At 47.0% G+C, this 16143-nt stretch overlaps 1 protein-coding gene across 2 annotated transcripts in view; it reads right to left on the minus strand.

The window, feature by feature from the left end:
* Window positions 1-1288: 1288 nt before the first annotated feature.
* PRKCB (protein kinase C beta) overlaps window positions 1289-16143 on the minus strand; it is a gene marked incomplete at both ends in the record, with an annotated part of 248868 nt that continues 234013 nt past the window's right edge. Inside the window, one exon of one of the 2 annotated variants that reach the window (XM_084251362.1) lies at window positions 1289-1441. In XM_084251362.1, coding sequence (XP_084107488.1) covers window positions 1289-1441 — 153 coding nt within the window. Of the gene's footprint in view, window positions 1442-7316; window positions 7476-16143 lie in introns of those variants that run through there. The other variant, XM_084251361.1, reaches the window with a different exon arrangement.

The following is a 16143-nucleotide window of genomic DNA, read 5'->3' on the forward strand; positions in this document are numbered from 1 at the left end:
ATTCAGTAATGTGCCACTCTGATCTCATAGTGAGCGGTGCTCCTTATCATGCCAACAGGTTTTTAAAGTGACTTCCCTTCCTCTTCTGGCCTCCTTAGACAGGTATAGCTGTTGAGAGAAAGGCAAACACCTTTCTTTTTTTTATTTCTGGCAGATGATAAACTAGAAGAAAAATAGTGAAAGGTAAGTAGTTTTGCAAATTGTGATATCTTCATAGACTAGAGAAAAATGGTGTCTCTGTAATGACACCAGACTCCTTGCTGACTTTTGTCATGATAGAAATAAAATTTTTGGTAAGTACTTTGTGGTTGGGGATTTAATAGACATGAGTCATTTTGACTGGAAGGCTGAGTAGACACCCTGATTATGAGCATAGGAAAATAAGGAGGTCAGGAAAATGTCATTTGTAAATGGTAAAAGTCTCAATTGCAAATGACTACAGCAGCCAGAAAAGTGGATGGAGAGTGTAGTACAATAGGGGTGGTGGTGACTGTGGCAAAATGAGAGCACAGATTGCTTTCAAAGGAGACAACCATTTCTCAGTTCTGTTGATTTATTTCCACGTGGGATGTAGGCTGAGTGTTGCCAGTCTCCTGATTTTTTTCCAAATGAATCCTGAAGTCCAGAAATTTACATTAAATATCCCATGTTGTAATGTTGACAATGATTTTAATTAAGTAAAATTTTGTGCATGTGAAACTAATTTCATCTACTGGCTACCTTGGCCTATGGCTTTCCAGTCTGTCATCTTTACCCCAGACTATTTAAAAGCAAACATATCAACGAAAGAGTTTGCATATATTAACTTAGTTTAATCATATCAATTCTTAAACAAAAAATTTCCTCCAAGAGACAACAGTTCACAGTAACTGCAAAGCTTACTCACAATTTTTAAAAATATCAGTCATGCTTAGCATTCAAAGAAGATATTGTAAATAACTGTAAAAACTTTTACCAGGAACATCAGCTTCTGACTTTAAAAATTACAAATACTGAAGCATTTTGGTATCAGACACAGTAGTTTTGACATCGTCTGTTCATTTGATGAGTTTCTGGAAGTCTGGAAAATTGTACCTCTATAATTGGATAAAGCGCTTACTCTAAACTAAACAGTTTCAAATGTAGAAAACAAACTAGCAAGCTACACATACAAAGGAAAGCCCTCAAGGACAAGCTCCCCACATGTGGAATGCCAGCATATGCACCATGAATCCCGGAAGACTAGAATTGATACATACACTCGCCCGAAGTCTTGCACTCCAGGCGCAACAATGCGGTTTGCATTCACCTACACATTAATGACAAACTCTGGGTTAGTATAGGAGAAGCCAGCAAATTCATTTTGGTCCAAGTTCATGATGAAGAGTTTATCAGTAGGTGTGAGTTCCACAGGCTGTCTGGTGAACTCTTTGTCGAAGTTGGAGGTGTCTCGCTTGTCTCTCTGCCAAATGGAAAGCAAACACATTAACACAGCATAAGAAGGAAATATGACCGAGACATGCCAGTTACTGTGCAGTGGAGGACGTCCCGTGGGTGGGTCAGAAAGAGCCCTGTGCTGAGTGGTTTTAGCAGCAGCATTGCACAACCTCTCACCTAGCTCTCACTTCACATTGTTATGTCTCCTTCAGGAAAGAAAAGCTGGTGGAAATGTTCTCAGAAGGGAAATGAGACATTGAATGTCTGAGGATTTCCATAACATGATGTGTGTGTGTGTGTGTGTGTGTTCTGTTTTCTTTGGCTCTGAGATGGATTGACTAGGGAACTACTTCTTACCATGTACCATGTCATGGAATTAGTCATTGGGTAGAGTGTCCCAGAGAAAACTCCCCAATGGCAACCCCTAGCAGCTAGGAGGCCCTTTTCTTTAAAAGGGAGGGCAGCAGCACAGCCACTCAGTTACAGAAAGACAGAGTGTGGGGTGGAGAAATCACTTCACTGCTTAAACAGGAGCTGACTGACCACTGTCCACCCCACATGTCCAGGTACAAACCAGGCTATAAAGGGATGCTCAGAAAGCCACCCACAGACTGGAATTGGGGTCTTCATCTGCCAAAAGTTCTCTCCAAGATGCTTATAGCATGTATCTAGTCAACAGACTAAAAAGAAACTTAAAGCTTAAAGGAAGGTCTGCAAGGGCAGCTTTAAACCAAACAAGACAAAAATGCTATTTTCCTAGTTAGTTTGGCATTTCTTTTCTGGGGAAAGAGCATTAACCCCAGTTTACTAACTATAGTCCAGGGCAAGTTTTACCAGGGACTGTCACAGTGGGGGCAAATGAAAAGATCTCACATCTTTGCATTCACCTCTCCAGGGGTCTCATCAGCCCCATCAGCCACCTGGGGGGTTGGCAGGGCTGGAGTCTTTACCCCCAGCCCCATGGTTTGACATATGAGGAAACTGAGGCACAAGAAGGTAACGTGACTAGCCCAAGGTTGCAGGGGGATTAGGGTTATTATCTGATCTAGTGCCTCATCTCAGTCCCTCTGACTAAAGGGACAGTCTCATGGCTGGTTTATCACAGGACAAACAAGGAGAACCCGTAGGTCTCACTGGCCCCAGGCAGGTGGCCTGGCTGAAGCCAAGGCAGTGTCAGATTATAAAGAGGGGAGGGTCAGTGAGGATTGGGGACTCACTCGAGTCATGCCAAGCCTTCCATGTGTTGGGATCAGCCCCTAATGGACAAGGACCAATAAGGAGTTTTCATTGCTGAGTTCATTCCTGAGTGTAAAAAACAAACCAACCAAAAAAACAAACAAACAAAAAAACCATACAAGAATTCCTTCTTTTTGGCTGCTCCCCTGAGATGGGCAAAATGTCCCCATGGAGTTCCCCACTTAATCATGAGGTGTGCAGGGAGTGCAGGAGTGAGGGGACCTCAGGAATGTACTTCAGGGTGGCCAGAGTGGGGGGTTGGGCAGCAGACACTGAGGGAACTGTTTTCTGGATGGCAGGCCAGCGGCCACGTCCCACCCATTCTGCTTTGCCTGGTCCTGCTCCCTGTCAGTCTGTCCCATGCCACCCCAGGCACTGAAGGTGTGACTTCCCAAGTCCAGAGCAGCACAAATGCCACCCCGCCCCCACGAACATGGCCTGTGCAGCCTCTCCTGGCCCCACGAGCCATACTTCAGCATCCTTTTAATTGCCTTCTTTGCGCTTGCTGCTATCATTTTATCAACCAGCTCTCTCCAGGAGAACAGGGTCGTTGGCTATTTCTTCACTACTGTATTTTCAGTGCTAAGAATAGCGGTGAGCACTCAGCAGGGAGTCCACAATTACTTGCTGAATGAATGAATCAGTAAGTGAAGACCTGACTACAGATAAGCTGCTTCACTTTTCCAACTTACAGCTGCCCCCAAGCCAGAGACCTCACTCTGTAGCAGAACAATGGGATTTGTTGCCACAGATCCTAAGGGCCTCTCATGAGAACAGCAGCCACTGCCCATTTTGATTCTCAGTGTGGATGAACTGTGATAGGTTTGAGAGTGCCAGGGCTGTGTGTGGGTCCTGGGTCTGTCTGGCCTAGAAGCTGGGCTGCTGCTTCCTCGTAGGTCGCCCTTAGTATCATCGACCCCCTGTAGCCCTCTCTGCCCCTGGGTATCTAGCTGAGGCCCCTTTCCCACCAGCTCCAACTTTGTAAGCCCTCCCCCATTTGTTGTGCTGGTGAGGGGCTAGTCATGCTTAAAATAGTCAGAGCCCAAATAGGGCTTGTGATCATGACGCTGGTCCTGCAGTGGGACTCCCCAGCAACAGCCCTGAACTTTATCTTAGAAGTTGGGAGAGACTGGGCTCTGTTGGCACAATTGCTTTTTCTTGGGTCAACAGCATCTGAAGTCACGTGAGACTGCTAGCACTCATCCAAAGGGGGGTATTTATCCCACCGGCCTCCTATTGATTCTCCAAGGTCATTACGGCCACGACCTTATGTTTTCATCGGAGAGGAGAAAGTTAGTGAGGAGGCTGAGCATGAAAGGAGGGATTGCTGGTAGACCATGGGTAACATGGAGTGTGGGTAGGTTGCTTTGGAGTTTCTTCTTCAGTTTCTTTTTAAAAAAAACTTCTCCTTTAAGTTCATTTGGAAAGTTCAACTTTTCTCAACAGAGGAGAAAAGGCAGACTGTGTGAGGTGGGAGTGGAGGGCAGGGGGAGCAGTGTGCTAGAACAGCAGTGTCTCCCTGGGGGTCAGAAAGGGTCATCCCTGTAGATTTCCAAGTGATAGACCACAAGAAGTGAGAGTTAGGACTCAGAACCAAGCTGTAACCTCTCTCTGTGAACTCGAAACCTCTCTCTGTGTAGGCATCTGTCGCTATGCAAATCTTGGTGACCGTGGCCTGTTCAAACATGGGCACTGCCCTTGGCCTTCCAGAAGGAGGCCGATCCAGCTACCGTCTATCCTGCTGCTCTCCCTCCCCACCCATCAATCTATACAATTGTCTCAGAAATCCAGATCAAGAGGGCTCAGCTGCTCCTTCTCCTTCAGCCTCAAACTGTTGTCTACAGAGAGAAAAAAGAACTCCAAAGAAACCTTCCCAGACTAATTCCAAAGCTAGTTATTTCTGGGTCACGTTGTGCTTTTAAGTCCTTGTTTCATGGCTGTTTCATGACTGGGTTGCATATCTATGGTTGTCCACTAGGCTTCTGGCACCCAGCATAGGGCCTGGTATAGAGTAGGTGCTCAATACAGCTCAATGCTGGTTGGATGAATGAGTGGAGGATGAAACACATGGATGATCTCAAAAATAAATGAAAATTCCTTCTTCCTGGATAAATTTGCTAAGTATCCTCCACAGGTTATACACATCAAAAGCTCTGTTTCCCAGTTTCCTCTGCACTTGAAATGACAATAGAAAAGGAAACTGCAGGAACTCTTATTCCTGATCCCTTACTTCCACACAAGGCTTCCCTGACCAGCCCTCAGCAAAGTGTGTGTGGGGGGAATACTTTGGCTTGAGTACCTATTTCTGCAAACTATTAAATTTTTGAAAAATAACGGCAGCAATTTGGAAAATGTAGAGTGCAGTGGATATATACAGTATATCACCTATCTATCTATCTATCTATCTATCTATCTATCTATCTATCTATCTATCTATCTTGTATTTATTTATCGTACATTGTTCTCTAAAGTTGTCTAAAATCATCCGTCAAGGGCCCAGTGTTTCTCCATGGTTTTATGTTCCTGAAAGCACATTTAAGGAAAGGCCTGGTGACCCAATAGCCAGAGGAAATGCCTCAAGTAACCCGCCTGTGGGTGGACCTGGCTCAGAGGTGGCAACCACTGGGAGCCAAGGACTGAGGGCTGGCACCCTCATTGGCTGACCTTGGGCAAGTCACTTCCCTTTGCCATAGGCCAGTTTCCCCAACGAGGTGAGGGGTTTCGCCCTGCTTCCCTCCCTATCTAGCCTCCTAGGATTGTCCGCTAGGACATCAGCTTTGCCACCTCTCAGGTCCAGACTGCTGCCACAATGGCGGCAGCGGTGGTCCCAAAGCCGGAAACAAGGAGAGGTGAGGGAGCAGAAAGGGAAGAATGGCAGGGGCCTCTGCAAGGCAGGAATCCAAATTGTGGTTTTCTTAAAGATGAGCGATCTTACTTCAAGGACAATTGTCACGTTTTTAAAGTCCCCTTGATGGTCTCTTGGAAGCCTGGAGCTTCCTGAAATCACTCCACTTGTGATAAGAATTCTCTAGGGCTTCACAAGAAGAGCAGGAGGCAGCAGGCAGGAGGGGAGACACCTGCATGCTCCTCTGCTCAGACTGAGCAAAGGGGGTTCCTCCCACCAAGAGGTTTTCTTGGGCTTCCAGGGCCTCAGAAAACTGCCCACTTGGAAGAGTATTTAGTGCAAGCTGGGAGGAGTAGCAATGTTGACAAGGAATTCAGGAGCCCCGGTTGACCCCTAGCCTTGACCCTTAGCCTGGACCGTGGCGGGAATGTGGCTTCGGGGTCTGAAGTGACTCAGGCCCCCCCAGCTCACCCCACCCAGGACAGACCACCATGAGAGCCTCGCTGACTGCTGAGCCAGAGGCCAATATTAAGCTCTGTGTTTAGTTCCTTTTTGTCCTGAAGCCTCGGGAGGCCCCACTTTGTAGTTTGGGTCCACATTTTTCAAAGAGAGCCGTTTTCCTTGAAATAGCATTTCTTCTTCTTTTTTTTTTTTATTGTCTCTTGGTGCTAGAAGAAAAATGGCATATAACAGATATCCAGATACAAATAAACATTTCCACAAACATCTTGCAAAACAACATCACAATGAGGAATACAACCGTGTATGTTCCAAGAAATGGTGTCTTTCTCCGAGCACTTAAACAGCTTCCCAAAGCCAGCAACAAACCTAGACCCTGCCCAACTACATGGGCGTGGGGCGGCAGGCGCCATCTCTTCTTGGCAAATCAAAGGTCACCGTGGTTAATAACATATGGACACATATTCCAAAGCATGTGTAACAACATGGTTTTTTTTTCTTTTCTTTTCCTTTTTTTTTTTGCATTTGAACAACAGAAATAAAACCCCAAAGCAAATTAAATTTGAAATGTTAATGTAAAACCATGGTCCTTTTGGACCTCCCTAGAGTGACTGTGTGTGCCAAATGCCCTTTGCACATAGTTTGGGGATGAAGGTGACCAGGGAGCAGTTGTCTCTGAAATTTACAGCATTGAGAGCACCCAAGCTGGTTGCCTTTCGACCCTTTGAAGAGCGTTTAGATGGAAGCTGGTTAAAAGCTCACTCTTGGAATTTAGAAAGGGCTTAGATAATCTTCTTAACTTTGAGTTTTTTTTGAAAAAAATAAAATCTTATTTTTAGTATGTTCTTTTCAAGTCTCGTGGTGCCTCCAAACCGGGCACAACAGGGGAATTCCCTGTAAGTCAAAGCAACCACATACTTGGGCGCAAGCCAAGCTCTGGGTCAGGGAGTGGAGGAACGCTGTAGCATCTGGCTATCTACTCATTTGGTAGGAAGAATCTACAGTGGCTGGTGGGAGTGAGAAAATGTGTAAAAATGGCAGTGCAGGGGGGAAAGGGAAAGAAAGCAGGCATTTTCTGTTCCCGCTGATCTACTGAGCTGACATGCTGGGGCCAAGAAATTGTGAGAGGACTCTGATCATGTGTTCATGACGCAGCCACGTTTTTGACAAGCCATGTGTGTAGTCTCATCTCATAGAGATGCACCAAACTACCTGAGGACATTTGGGTTCTGAAACACGGTCACTCTAGTCTCATCAGCAAAGAAAACATGAATGCAACTTTGCAATGAAAACAAAAAGTCACCACAATAGCCGTTGAGCTTGAATGACAAAAATGAAGAACGGAGATCTACACAGCTACTTAGCTCTTGACTTCAGGTTTTAAAAATTCAGAGTTAACAAAGGAAAATCCTTCGAATTCTGATTGGTCAATATTCCTGATGACTTCCTGGTCAGGAGGTGTTAGGACTGGTGGATGGCGGGTGAAAAATCGGTCGAAGTTTTCAGCATTTCGCCCACACTATGAGAGGGGAAGAAAAGAACTTGTGGTGGGTGGAAAACAAAATAAAACAAAACCAGAACCAAAACAAAACAGAACAGAACCAAACAAAACTGGGTGTGGTTTCCTCCAATCCCTTCCTTGCCACTACCTCCGCGAGGCTGTTTCAATGATCAGAAATGAGAGCAACATAAAATGCAAAATTCTCATGACCTTTGGCACATGACCTTGGGTTCCCGACTTCCGGTTCCTGTAGCTTGTGAGCTGCCCCTGGCGACCTCTGGGCAGTCGGGAGCTACATGGCAAAGGCATGAGATGGTGGGGCTGGTGGCATGTGCATGTTCCCTCACCCCGCCCCACCCCACGGAGACCACCAGGCTCCTCTGTTGGAAGAGGTGGGGTTCCAGAACCTGAGTGTTTCCATGTCAAGGTGCAAAGTAATGGCCCGTTGATACATCACCTGGATGGGGAGACCACAATCTAGCAGGCGATCCCTCCAAGTCTGTCCTCTGGCTCTCCATCAGGAACCACTGATGTTCTCCAGCTCAGTGGAATACAGAAATGCACAAACCCATCAACGGAGAGCGATCCCAAGACCCGAGTTTGGTGTCTGCGATACCTGGGCAGCCGGAGCCCAGAACCACCGCCGGAGAGTCACAGACCCTTAATTACAAGGTGCCAGGAAATCTCTCTCCAGATGGGAAAGAGGGGCGCGTGATGAAACATGAAACCAGTGCTGGGTGAGGCCATCAGGCCGGAGAGAGAAAAGCATCGCCATCCCTCACTCATCCTGCGGTGTTTCTAAAGAAAAGGCCCTGGCCGGAGGCAGAGTTTATAACACGTGTGTGCATGTGTACACGTGTCCTCCTGTGCGTGAGTGCACACACATGCACGCGACTCGTTCCCACCTAATAAGGGACACATCACTAAATCTGGCCTTCATGGTTCTTTGTTCTTCACCAGCAAAACCCACTTGCCCCAAAGCTCCCAGTGCCTCCAACACTGTCTACAGGAGGTAACTACAACCTAATAATATAGTAGCAGTGGAAGTAGTAAAAATAATAATTACGACAGCGAACATTCATTATGCGCTTGCTATATGCCAGGCACCCTGGAATGTTCTTTACTGGCTTTATCTTATTTAATCCTCCCAATGACCCCATCCAGTGGGTTTTATTATCATCCCTAGGGAGAGATGAGGCAACCGAGGCCAGGGAGACTATGCAATTCGCTCAAGGTCACAGAGCTAATGACAGCAGAACTGCAGCAGAAGCCAGGTCTTGACATTAGAGCTCAAGCTCCTGGCTCCATTTTCAAGAACTGTGGGCGAGATGGTGAGTGATTGAATAACAGAGTGGGGCAGGGGTGAGGAGGGAGGAGAAGGCAAGGTTGGGGATGATGAGGTCTCTGGTTTGAGTGGCAGAGAGTGTGGTTATATGTCAATCACTGAGACAAAGCCGGAGAAATCACAAAGATGACTCTTTCCATTTTGGACAAGAAGAAGTTGAAAAAGAAATTTAAAGGCCAGTGTATGGAGGGTGGAGAAAGGCAAGAATGATAGCAATGAAAATACTGAACGCTCTGGAGGCAGCTGGTGTTTGCTAATTGTTGCACATCCAGTATCCTCTTCATGCCCATAACAAGCTTGGGAGATAGATACTTGATTCCCATTTGCCAGGGAGAAAACAGCCCCTAAACTGTCTAGAGGGGCTGGGGACAAGGAGACAGCAGCAACCGCAGGCTGGGGGTTGAAGGAACCCAAGGGGGAGGGCATTGCTAGAGCTGAGCTGGCTGCAAGAGGTGAAGCAGGAAAGTCGCTGAAAATGGGCCATTGCACTTGGCAATTAGGAGGAGACTGATGAGAAAATGTAAGACAGTCGTTGAGCTTGAGTTGCTGGAAGAGGGCAGAAAAGCTGAGAAAGGCAAGGAATGCAAGCGCCTCTCCCCAGCCTATGGCCAAAGGAAGCAGAGGTATTTCCCTTGGAAGGATTTTCAGTCTCACGCACACCAGGGATGGAGTTCTCCTACTCGGGTAGATGAAGCCCGTGGGGCTGGAGCCGGCAGACGTGGGCTGGAGTCCCAGCGTGGCTGCCCACTAGCTCTGCAGCTCTCGGGAAACCGCTAAGGCCCCAGTTTCCTCTTTTGTGAATGGGGGATGATTCTCATTCCTACGGGGTTGTCATGAGGATAAATTAGGACGCTGCATGTGTCTGGTCCAGTGCCTGGCACAGAGTAAAATGCTCAACACTTCTGAGCTGTAGGCATCATTTGATCCTCCTTTGCCACTACAAATCCCTCCAGCCAGCATATGGTTCCTATAATGCTATTTTCACGATGTTTAATAATTTGAAGTATTGAGGAAACTGCCTTGCATTGTTAAAAGACTTCAATATATTGTTATTACAGGCTAAATGGCTTTGGCTATTTTGATAAATTGACTTCAGGTCTCAGAATATAAGAAAGCCTCACCTCCTGTCATACAATCACAACTTGGGGTCTAACAGATGCCCAGCTAGTCAGTGGGGGTGCATACCCCCAGAAGGATGGACCCTCAGACAGTGCTCTGTGGTCAGGATGACTGTCCACATTCTTTCGTTGCTTAATCATTCTCTCATTCAAGAAACATTTATTGAGTAGCTACTACGTGCCAGGTCCTGTGTGAGTAGTTAATGACATAAAACCCATGTCTCACGGAGCTTATATTCTACTGGGAAGAGAGACAACAAGCAAATACACAAAAGTGTAACTCTAAATGTAATGATATATTTCAATGCTGAATGGAGATAAATGCATTAAGAAAGATAAAGCCAGGTCAAGGATACAAGGGAGGGGATGCCTTTCTTGGTAAGGTTCTGGGAAACAACCTCTGAGTAAGCCATCAGCAAAGTGAGGGAGAGAGCCAATTGTATGGAGGGAGGAAAGGCCTTCTAGGCAGCATGAACTGCAAGTGCAAAGGCCCTGAGGCAGAAGCTTGCTTGATGGGGTCCCCAACCAGCAAGAAGGCCAGTGTGGCCAGAGTAGAGTTACCGAGGGGAAAAGGTAATCGAGGGAGACAGGTGCCCGATCACGCACCTTGCTGATCATGTAAAGAGAGAGGACTTTCATCTCAGCTGAATGAGAAGCTGCTTAAGAATTCTGAGCACTGACTGACATGCTCTGACTATGCCTGAGCAGGATCACTGCTGCTGTGTACAAAACAGACCGATGGGTGGGAGACACTGATGGAAACCGGGAGGCCAGTTAGGAAGCCGCCGCAATAATCCAAGCAAAAGGTGATGGTAGCTGGAGGAGGATCACAGAGTGGGAGACGGAAGGTGCATTTGGATTGGGGGTATATTTTGAACACAGAGTTGACAAATTTTGCTGATAGATAAGAGATGGGGTGTAAAAGAAAAGAGCACTTCTTGGTGACCCCAAGACTTTTGACCTGAGCTCCCTCATGAGTGGGGGACTTTTGGGGTCAAAGTTTTTTGTCTAAGGACAGTTGGGGGGGGAATCAAGCACTTGGTCTCCTTTATAATTTTGAGATTCCAGTAGAAATGTCAAAAATGGGGAGTCCCTGGGATGGGGTGACGGGACCTGGAGCAGAAGATGGACTGATGACAGAGCCCTCCGAGGAGGGTCCAAGACAGCTGCAAATATCCACAGGACAGAGATGGTGGGTAGGACATGAGAAAGGGGGAGGGCAGAGGGGATGGAGCCGGGAAATCGAGAGATGGGGGTGCTAGACTGCTGGGTAAGATGGCATGAAATCAGGCACCTGTGGGTGTTTCTCTTTGACCCGGGTGTTTGGACCCAGACCAGATAACGTAGGAAGCAAGTTAGTGACAGCATCTCCAGGGGCCATTTCTCTTTAAAAACCATCCATTTCGCATCCACACCAGAAGGCTGCTGCCTTGCCAGGGCCTCCCCGGAGGCTGTGATGGGAGACAGAGAAACAGCCTCTGGCAGCTCCACAGCCTGCTCTCCCAATACTCCCTCCCCTGCAGGAGAACAATGAAATCTTTAAGTGAGATAGCAGAGAGGAGAGGCTTGAAGAGGGGTTAACCAAGGGGGCACCATACAGCAGGAGCGTGATTTCCCTGCTAATCAGCAGCTTAGGGGGCTGGCAGATCACAGCCTCCCTAAGTGTCTCGGTGTTTTTCAAATGGAGCTGTCACTGCCCATTAGCTTCGGGAGCGCTCCCTAAATGGAGATGTCAGCCCTGGAGAGCCAGTGTCCCCATCAGCGCGGCGCCTCCGTGTCCTTGCAGATGGGGCTGGTGGCTGGGACCTGACTGCAGATCCAGCGGCCACACCTGCTTGCCTGGCCGACCAGGGAAGATTCTTCAGCCTCACTTAGCTACTAAAAGAAAACTCAACCCCCCTCATCATACGGAGATACTACCCGGGCCCCCAGAACAGGATCGGGGCCCAAATCAACTAGCTAATTTAAATCCCAAGGCACTTCTTCAGAGCCGGGGAGGGGAGAAAGAATTTTGACTTGTTCGATTGTGTCCTGAATTTAAGAAGCCACACAGTTTGAAAAGCTTATCTGTGAGCTCTTTTCCTCCTCATTCTCTTCTGAATTTCGGTTTCATTGTGTTAATAACAGCTCAGAGTCTAGCTGTCGAATGTGGTGTTGGCTCAGATGCAAAAGCTACAGGGATCGTTCAAAGACACCAACCGGGATATGTCACTTCCCCGTTCCTCTCAGCCATGGCTCCCCACTGCCCAGAGCCCACACGCCTTGGTAGGTCTTATAGGCTATTTAGAACTTGGCCTTCACCATGTGATCAGCAGCCCCCTCACCGCCCACCTTCCCAACACCCCTTGCAGTTGTACTGAAATCCTTCCCGTTCCTACAACACTCCTGCATTTCACCTCCAAGCCTTTGCCCAGGTGGTCTGCTCCACGGGGAACACCTGCCCCTCACCCCTCCCGCCTTCACCTGGCCATCTCCTACGCATCCTTTCTTCCCCCAGACAGGTGTCACTTCCTCCACCCAGGACATCTTTTCCCAGCCCGTCCTCCGCCCCTGCACTCCTGGGTCTAGCCCATGAAGATTCAAGATGTTTATCAAGGAGTTGTTAGAGGGGGAAAATATTAGTATCAACCCTCGACCAGCAGGGAAAACAGTGAAATAAATAATAATACATCTATTTGGTGATTACCATGCAAAGCACTTTCAAAAATTAAAAGAAGATGTAGCAGAACACTAAATGACATAATTATATATAATTACCAACAGTGTGTACAATATGTTCCCATTCTATGAACTAGATACACAAATATATATGCAACATCTGTATGCCTATTATATACGCTTCTAAAGGTTGGGCAAGTTAGATTGTTTAATTTTCTCCTTTGTCTCTTATACTTGGTGTGTTTTTTGAAAATTTGGGTATCAGGTATTATTATCTTTTTTAATAAGAGAAAAAATTCAAAAGCTATTTTGAATAAGGGAGCTACTGCCATGGATTAAAGAGGGGGAAAGAAATAAAGACAATGGGACTATTTAACCAAATTATTACAGGCGGCCTGATCCTGTTTAATGTGCCTCATCTTAGTTAAAAGCTCTAAGGTCTCCTGAGCATGTGGTTCCGGGACAGAGGGGATGAGAAGCCAGGCCAGTATTGAGGTGTCATGGTGGCTGGACGCTGGAAGCACGACACCTAAGAGGGTTTCTGTCCTGGTACGTGACAAGTGCTGCCACTGAGGACGGAGGAGCGGAAGCTGAGAAAAGCCATGGAGACGTTCTGGAAGAGGTGACATCTAAGCTGAGTGGGACTGGGAGAGACATTGCTTCTTTGCAAGGGGAAGGAAAGAGTCCAGGGAAGAGTTGAAGGTGAAGAGACAGCAGGGAAGGGGTGAGATGCTGGAGAAGAGGAGAAGCCCCAGCCCCTGCCGACAGATATGTGACATCTTGTGACACGGCTTGGTAACTAAAAGGAGGCACAGGGCACAGACAGGAGAGCTCTGGCTCCATCAAGACACCAGGGCATCTGCAGGAACCAGGGCTAGAAGGTCGCAGTGAAAAGATACTAGTCCTATAGCCTGGGTCAGAAGACAAGAGTCTTTTTTTTTTTTTTAACATGTAAATCTAATAAAATGCAGGGTTCTTTTATGCCTTCCCGCTCCCCCCAGCAGGAGAATGCAGGAGGGACCCACTCAATGAGCAGCAGCCAGCTAAGCACAGAGCTGCAGACACATTTGATCATTTTAAAAAGTCATTTGTGGACCAAGATTTCTCTCCCAAGCAGAGTCAGACAATATTCGGCATCGTCTGGCCTTTGGTACAGAAAAGAAGAATGATGACAGTCCCTTTTCGGTCACTCCTGGAGGTCCCTTACAATCAGGGACATTTGATCTCGGTGTCCCTTCAGGAGAAAGCTGGAGAGAGGGGGGGTCTTTGGTGCTTGATAGAAAGTTTCATTTTTGTTTTTTAAATTTTCATTTAAAAATAACATGCAACGTTTTGTTTTCCCCCAGATCTCAGTTTAAATGCCACCTCCTCAGAGAAGCTGTTCCGGATCACCTCCAAATAAAGTAGATTCCCCCTTCTCCCCTCCTGTTATTCTCTGGAGCATCCTGTTCATTTCTTTCATAGGAAATAAAATATCCCAATATCCCAATCTATAATTGCATGTTCATTTCTCGGTTTATCGTTTTATTATCTCTATTCCCATCTAGACTGTGAGCTCCATGAGAGCAGAAGTCACATCTGTTTTGCCCACCACTGCACTTCCAGGACTTAGTACAGGGTTTGGCACATAGTAGGCACTTACTATTGTCAAGTGGATGAATAATAGCGCAAATAAAGTGCTTATCATTAGCAGACACTGTTTAAGTGCTTTACAATAATGATCTCTCTCAATCACCCGACAGTTCTACAAAGTCTCTGCTATACAAGGGGAAGATGGGTTTAGGAAGCTTGTGGATCTAATTATGACTTGATCCCAGATCTGACAACCGATCCAGTCACAAGAACAAGATTCACATAAGAGTGTCTCGTTGTCTACCCTTAACTGCAGGAACAACAAGCTGTTCAAAAGCATCAAGAAAAATAAACAAACTTCTCTGTAATTCTTCCACCCTGATGTTTAACACTTTAGTCTGTGTCCCTGAAGGCAGGTGAAGTTTTTTACTCTTTAAACAAATGTAGAATTATCACTTTATTCTTTGGCCCAGTTTTAAAGTCCCAGGAAATCCATTCTCAACATTTTCCCATGTCAAGAAATGATCATCTTTTTCTTACCCATTCTTTCACCATTCACCCCAAACCCACGTTGCTGGCTTCAAATACCCTAGCCCCTAAATAGCAATTATCCTCTTAATTTGCCTATGATTTCACAGCTTTGATTCTTACAGGTCTGCGAGATAGGCAGGAATACGGATGGTCTCGCCTAATAGATAATTTAGAAAGTTAACAACTTGGTCAGGATCTTACAGAGTGGAGGAGGAGAAGGAGGTCAAGGTCTGGTCTGTTGAATCCCAGAGATCACAGCATGTACATCTCTCTGCCTTACACGTTGTACCTGGCAGCGTGGCATACCTGGGTACCAACCTGGGTACCATCAAGCCAGGCGATACAACCTCTAGGCAAGTTAGTCAGGTTCCCTATGTCAACTTTTCTGTTTCATCAGATGGACCTATCATGGAGTGTGTGGTGAGGCGGACTTTGTAAAATGCATATAAAATATTTGATCACCAGCTACCCGGTGGCTGGCACTGCCATTGCGTGCCGACTGACCCAGGCCTGTCCAGTGAGCTAGTCTGATGGGGTGGCCACACGCTGACTATGGAGGGTCCTGCAAGCCCCATCACATCCCAGCCCCCTGGGATGGGACCGTCACAATTACAGCCACTGAAAGCACAAAACAAAATCTTTCCCACCAGGGAAAGACTGAGGTAAGGGTTGAGTTAGAGCAAGTGAGAAGAGCTCCCAGAAGTCAAAGGGATTCACCCGCTCCCGCCCGAGCCTCCCTCCCTTGGAAGGGCACTGCGAGCAGATTCACACACCACCTCGGAGTTTTTTGTTTGTTTGTTTGTTTGTGGGACCCTCACTGGTGGCCGGGGAACGAACTGGCGCTGCAGAGGCTGCGGGCAGCCTCGCAGCCCAGCGCTCAACCGCTGCACCACCAGGGGAGGCCCACCTTGGAGTTGTTTTTCATGCCCTACTTGGGGAGCACTTAGGGGTTGTTTTACAGAAACTGCACTTGTAGATAAACAAGAAATAAACCTTTCTCTTTGCCTCTCTGGGTCGAGGACATGTCTTGGCCTCCAAGTTCTACTGTCACCAAAAGGCTTCCTGGCATCGGGATTTCAACGGAGCATAGAGGTGGGAGGAAGAGGAGTGTCCCATAAAAATAAGGGAGCAGGGGGCCTTCGGAAGGAGGAAGGCACTCTGAATTTAATCCCAGATATGCTCACACAATGAAATAGATTTAGATGTGCTCATAAAAAAATCTCCAAGAAGGTAGGGATGACAGTAAGGCCGGGATGTGGAACACAGCGCGCTAACATCCATGTGTGACGCAGCTCCAGGTATGAACACAGCCTCTCTAGAGTCACACAAGAACCTGGTGGCAGCGGGTGGCTCTGGGAAAGCGAACCAAGGAGACTAGTTGGGGAGAAAGGGGGGCAGAAGAAACTTAATTTCATTTCATAGCTTTTGATGCTGGCTGAATATTTCGCTTTTTCAGATTTTT

This window comes from Talpa europaea, assembly GCF_964194135.1.
Source record: "Talpa europaea genome assembly, chromosome: 12".
In the NCBI taxonomy this organism is placed as follows: Eukaryota; Metazoa; Chordata; class Mammalia; order Eulipotyphla; family Talpidae; genus Talpa; species Talpa europaea.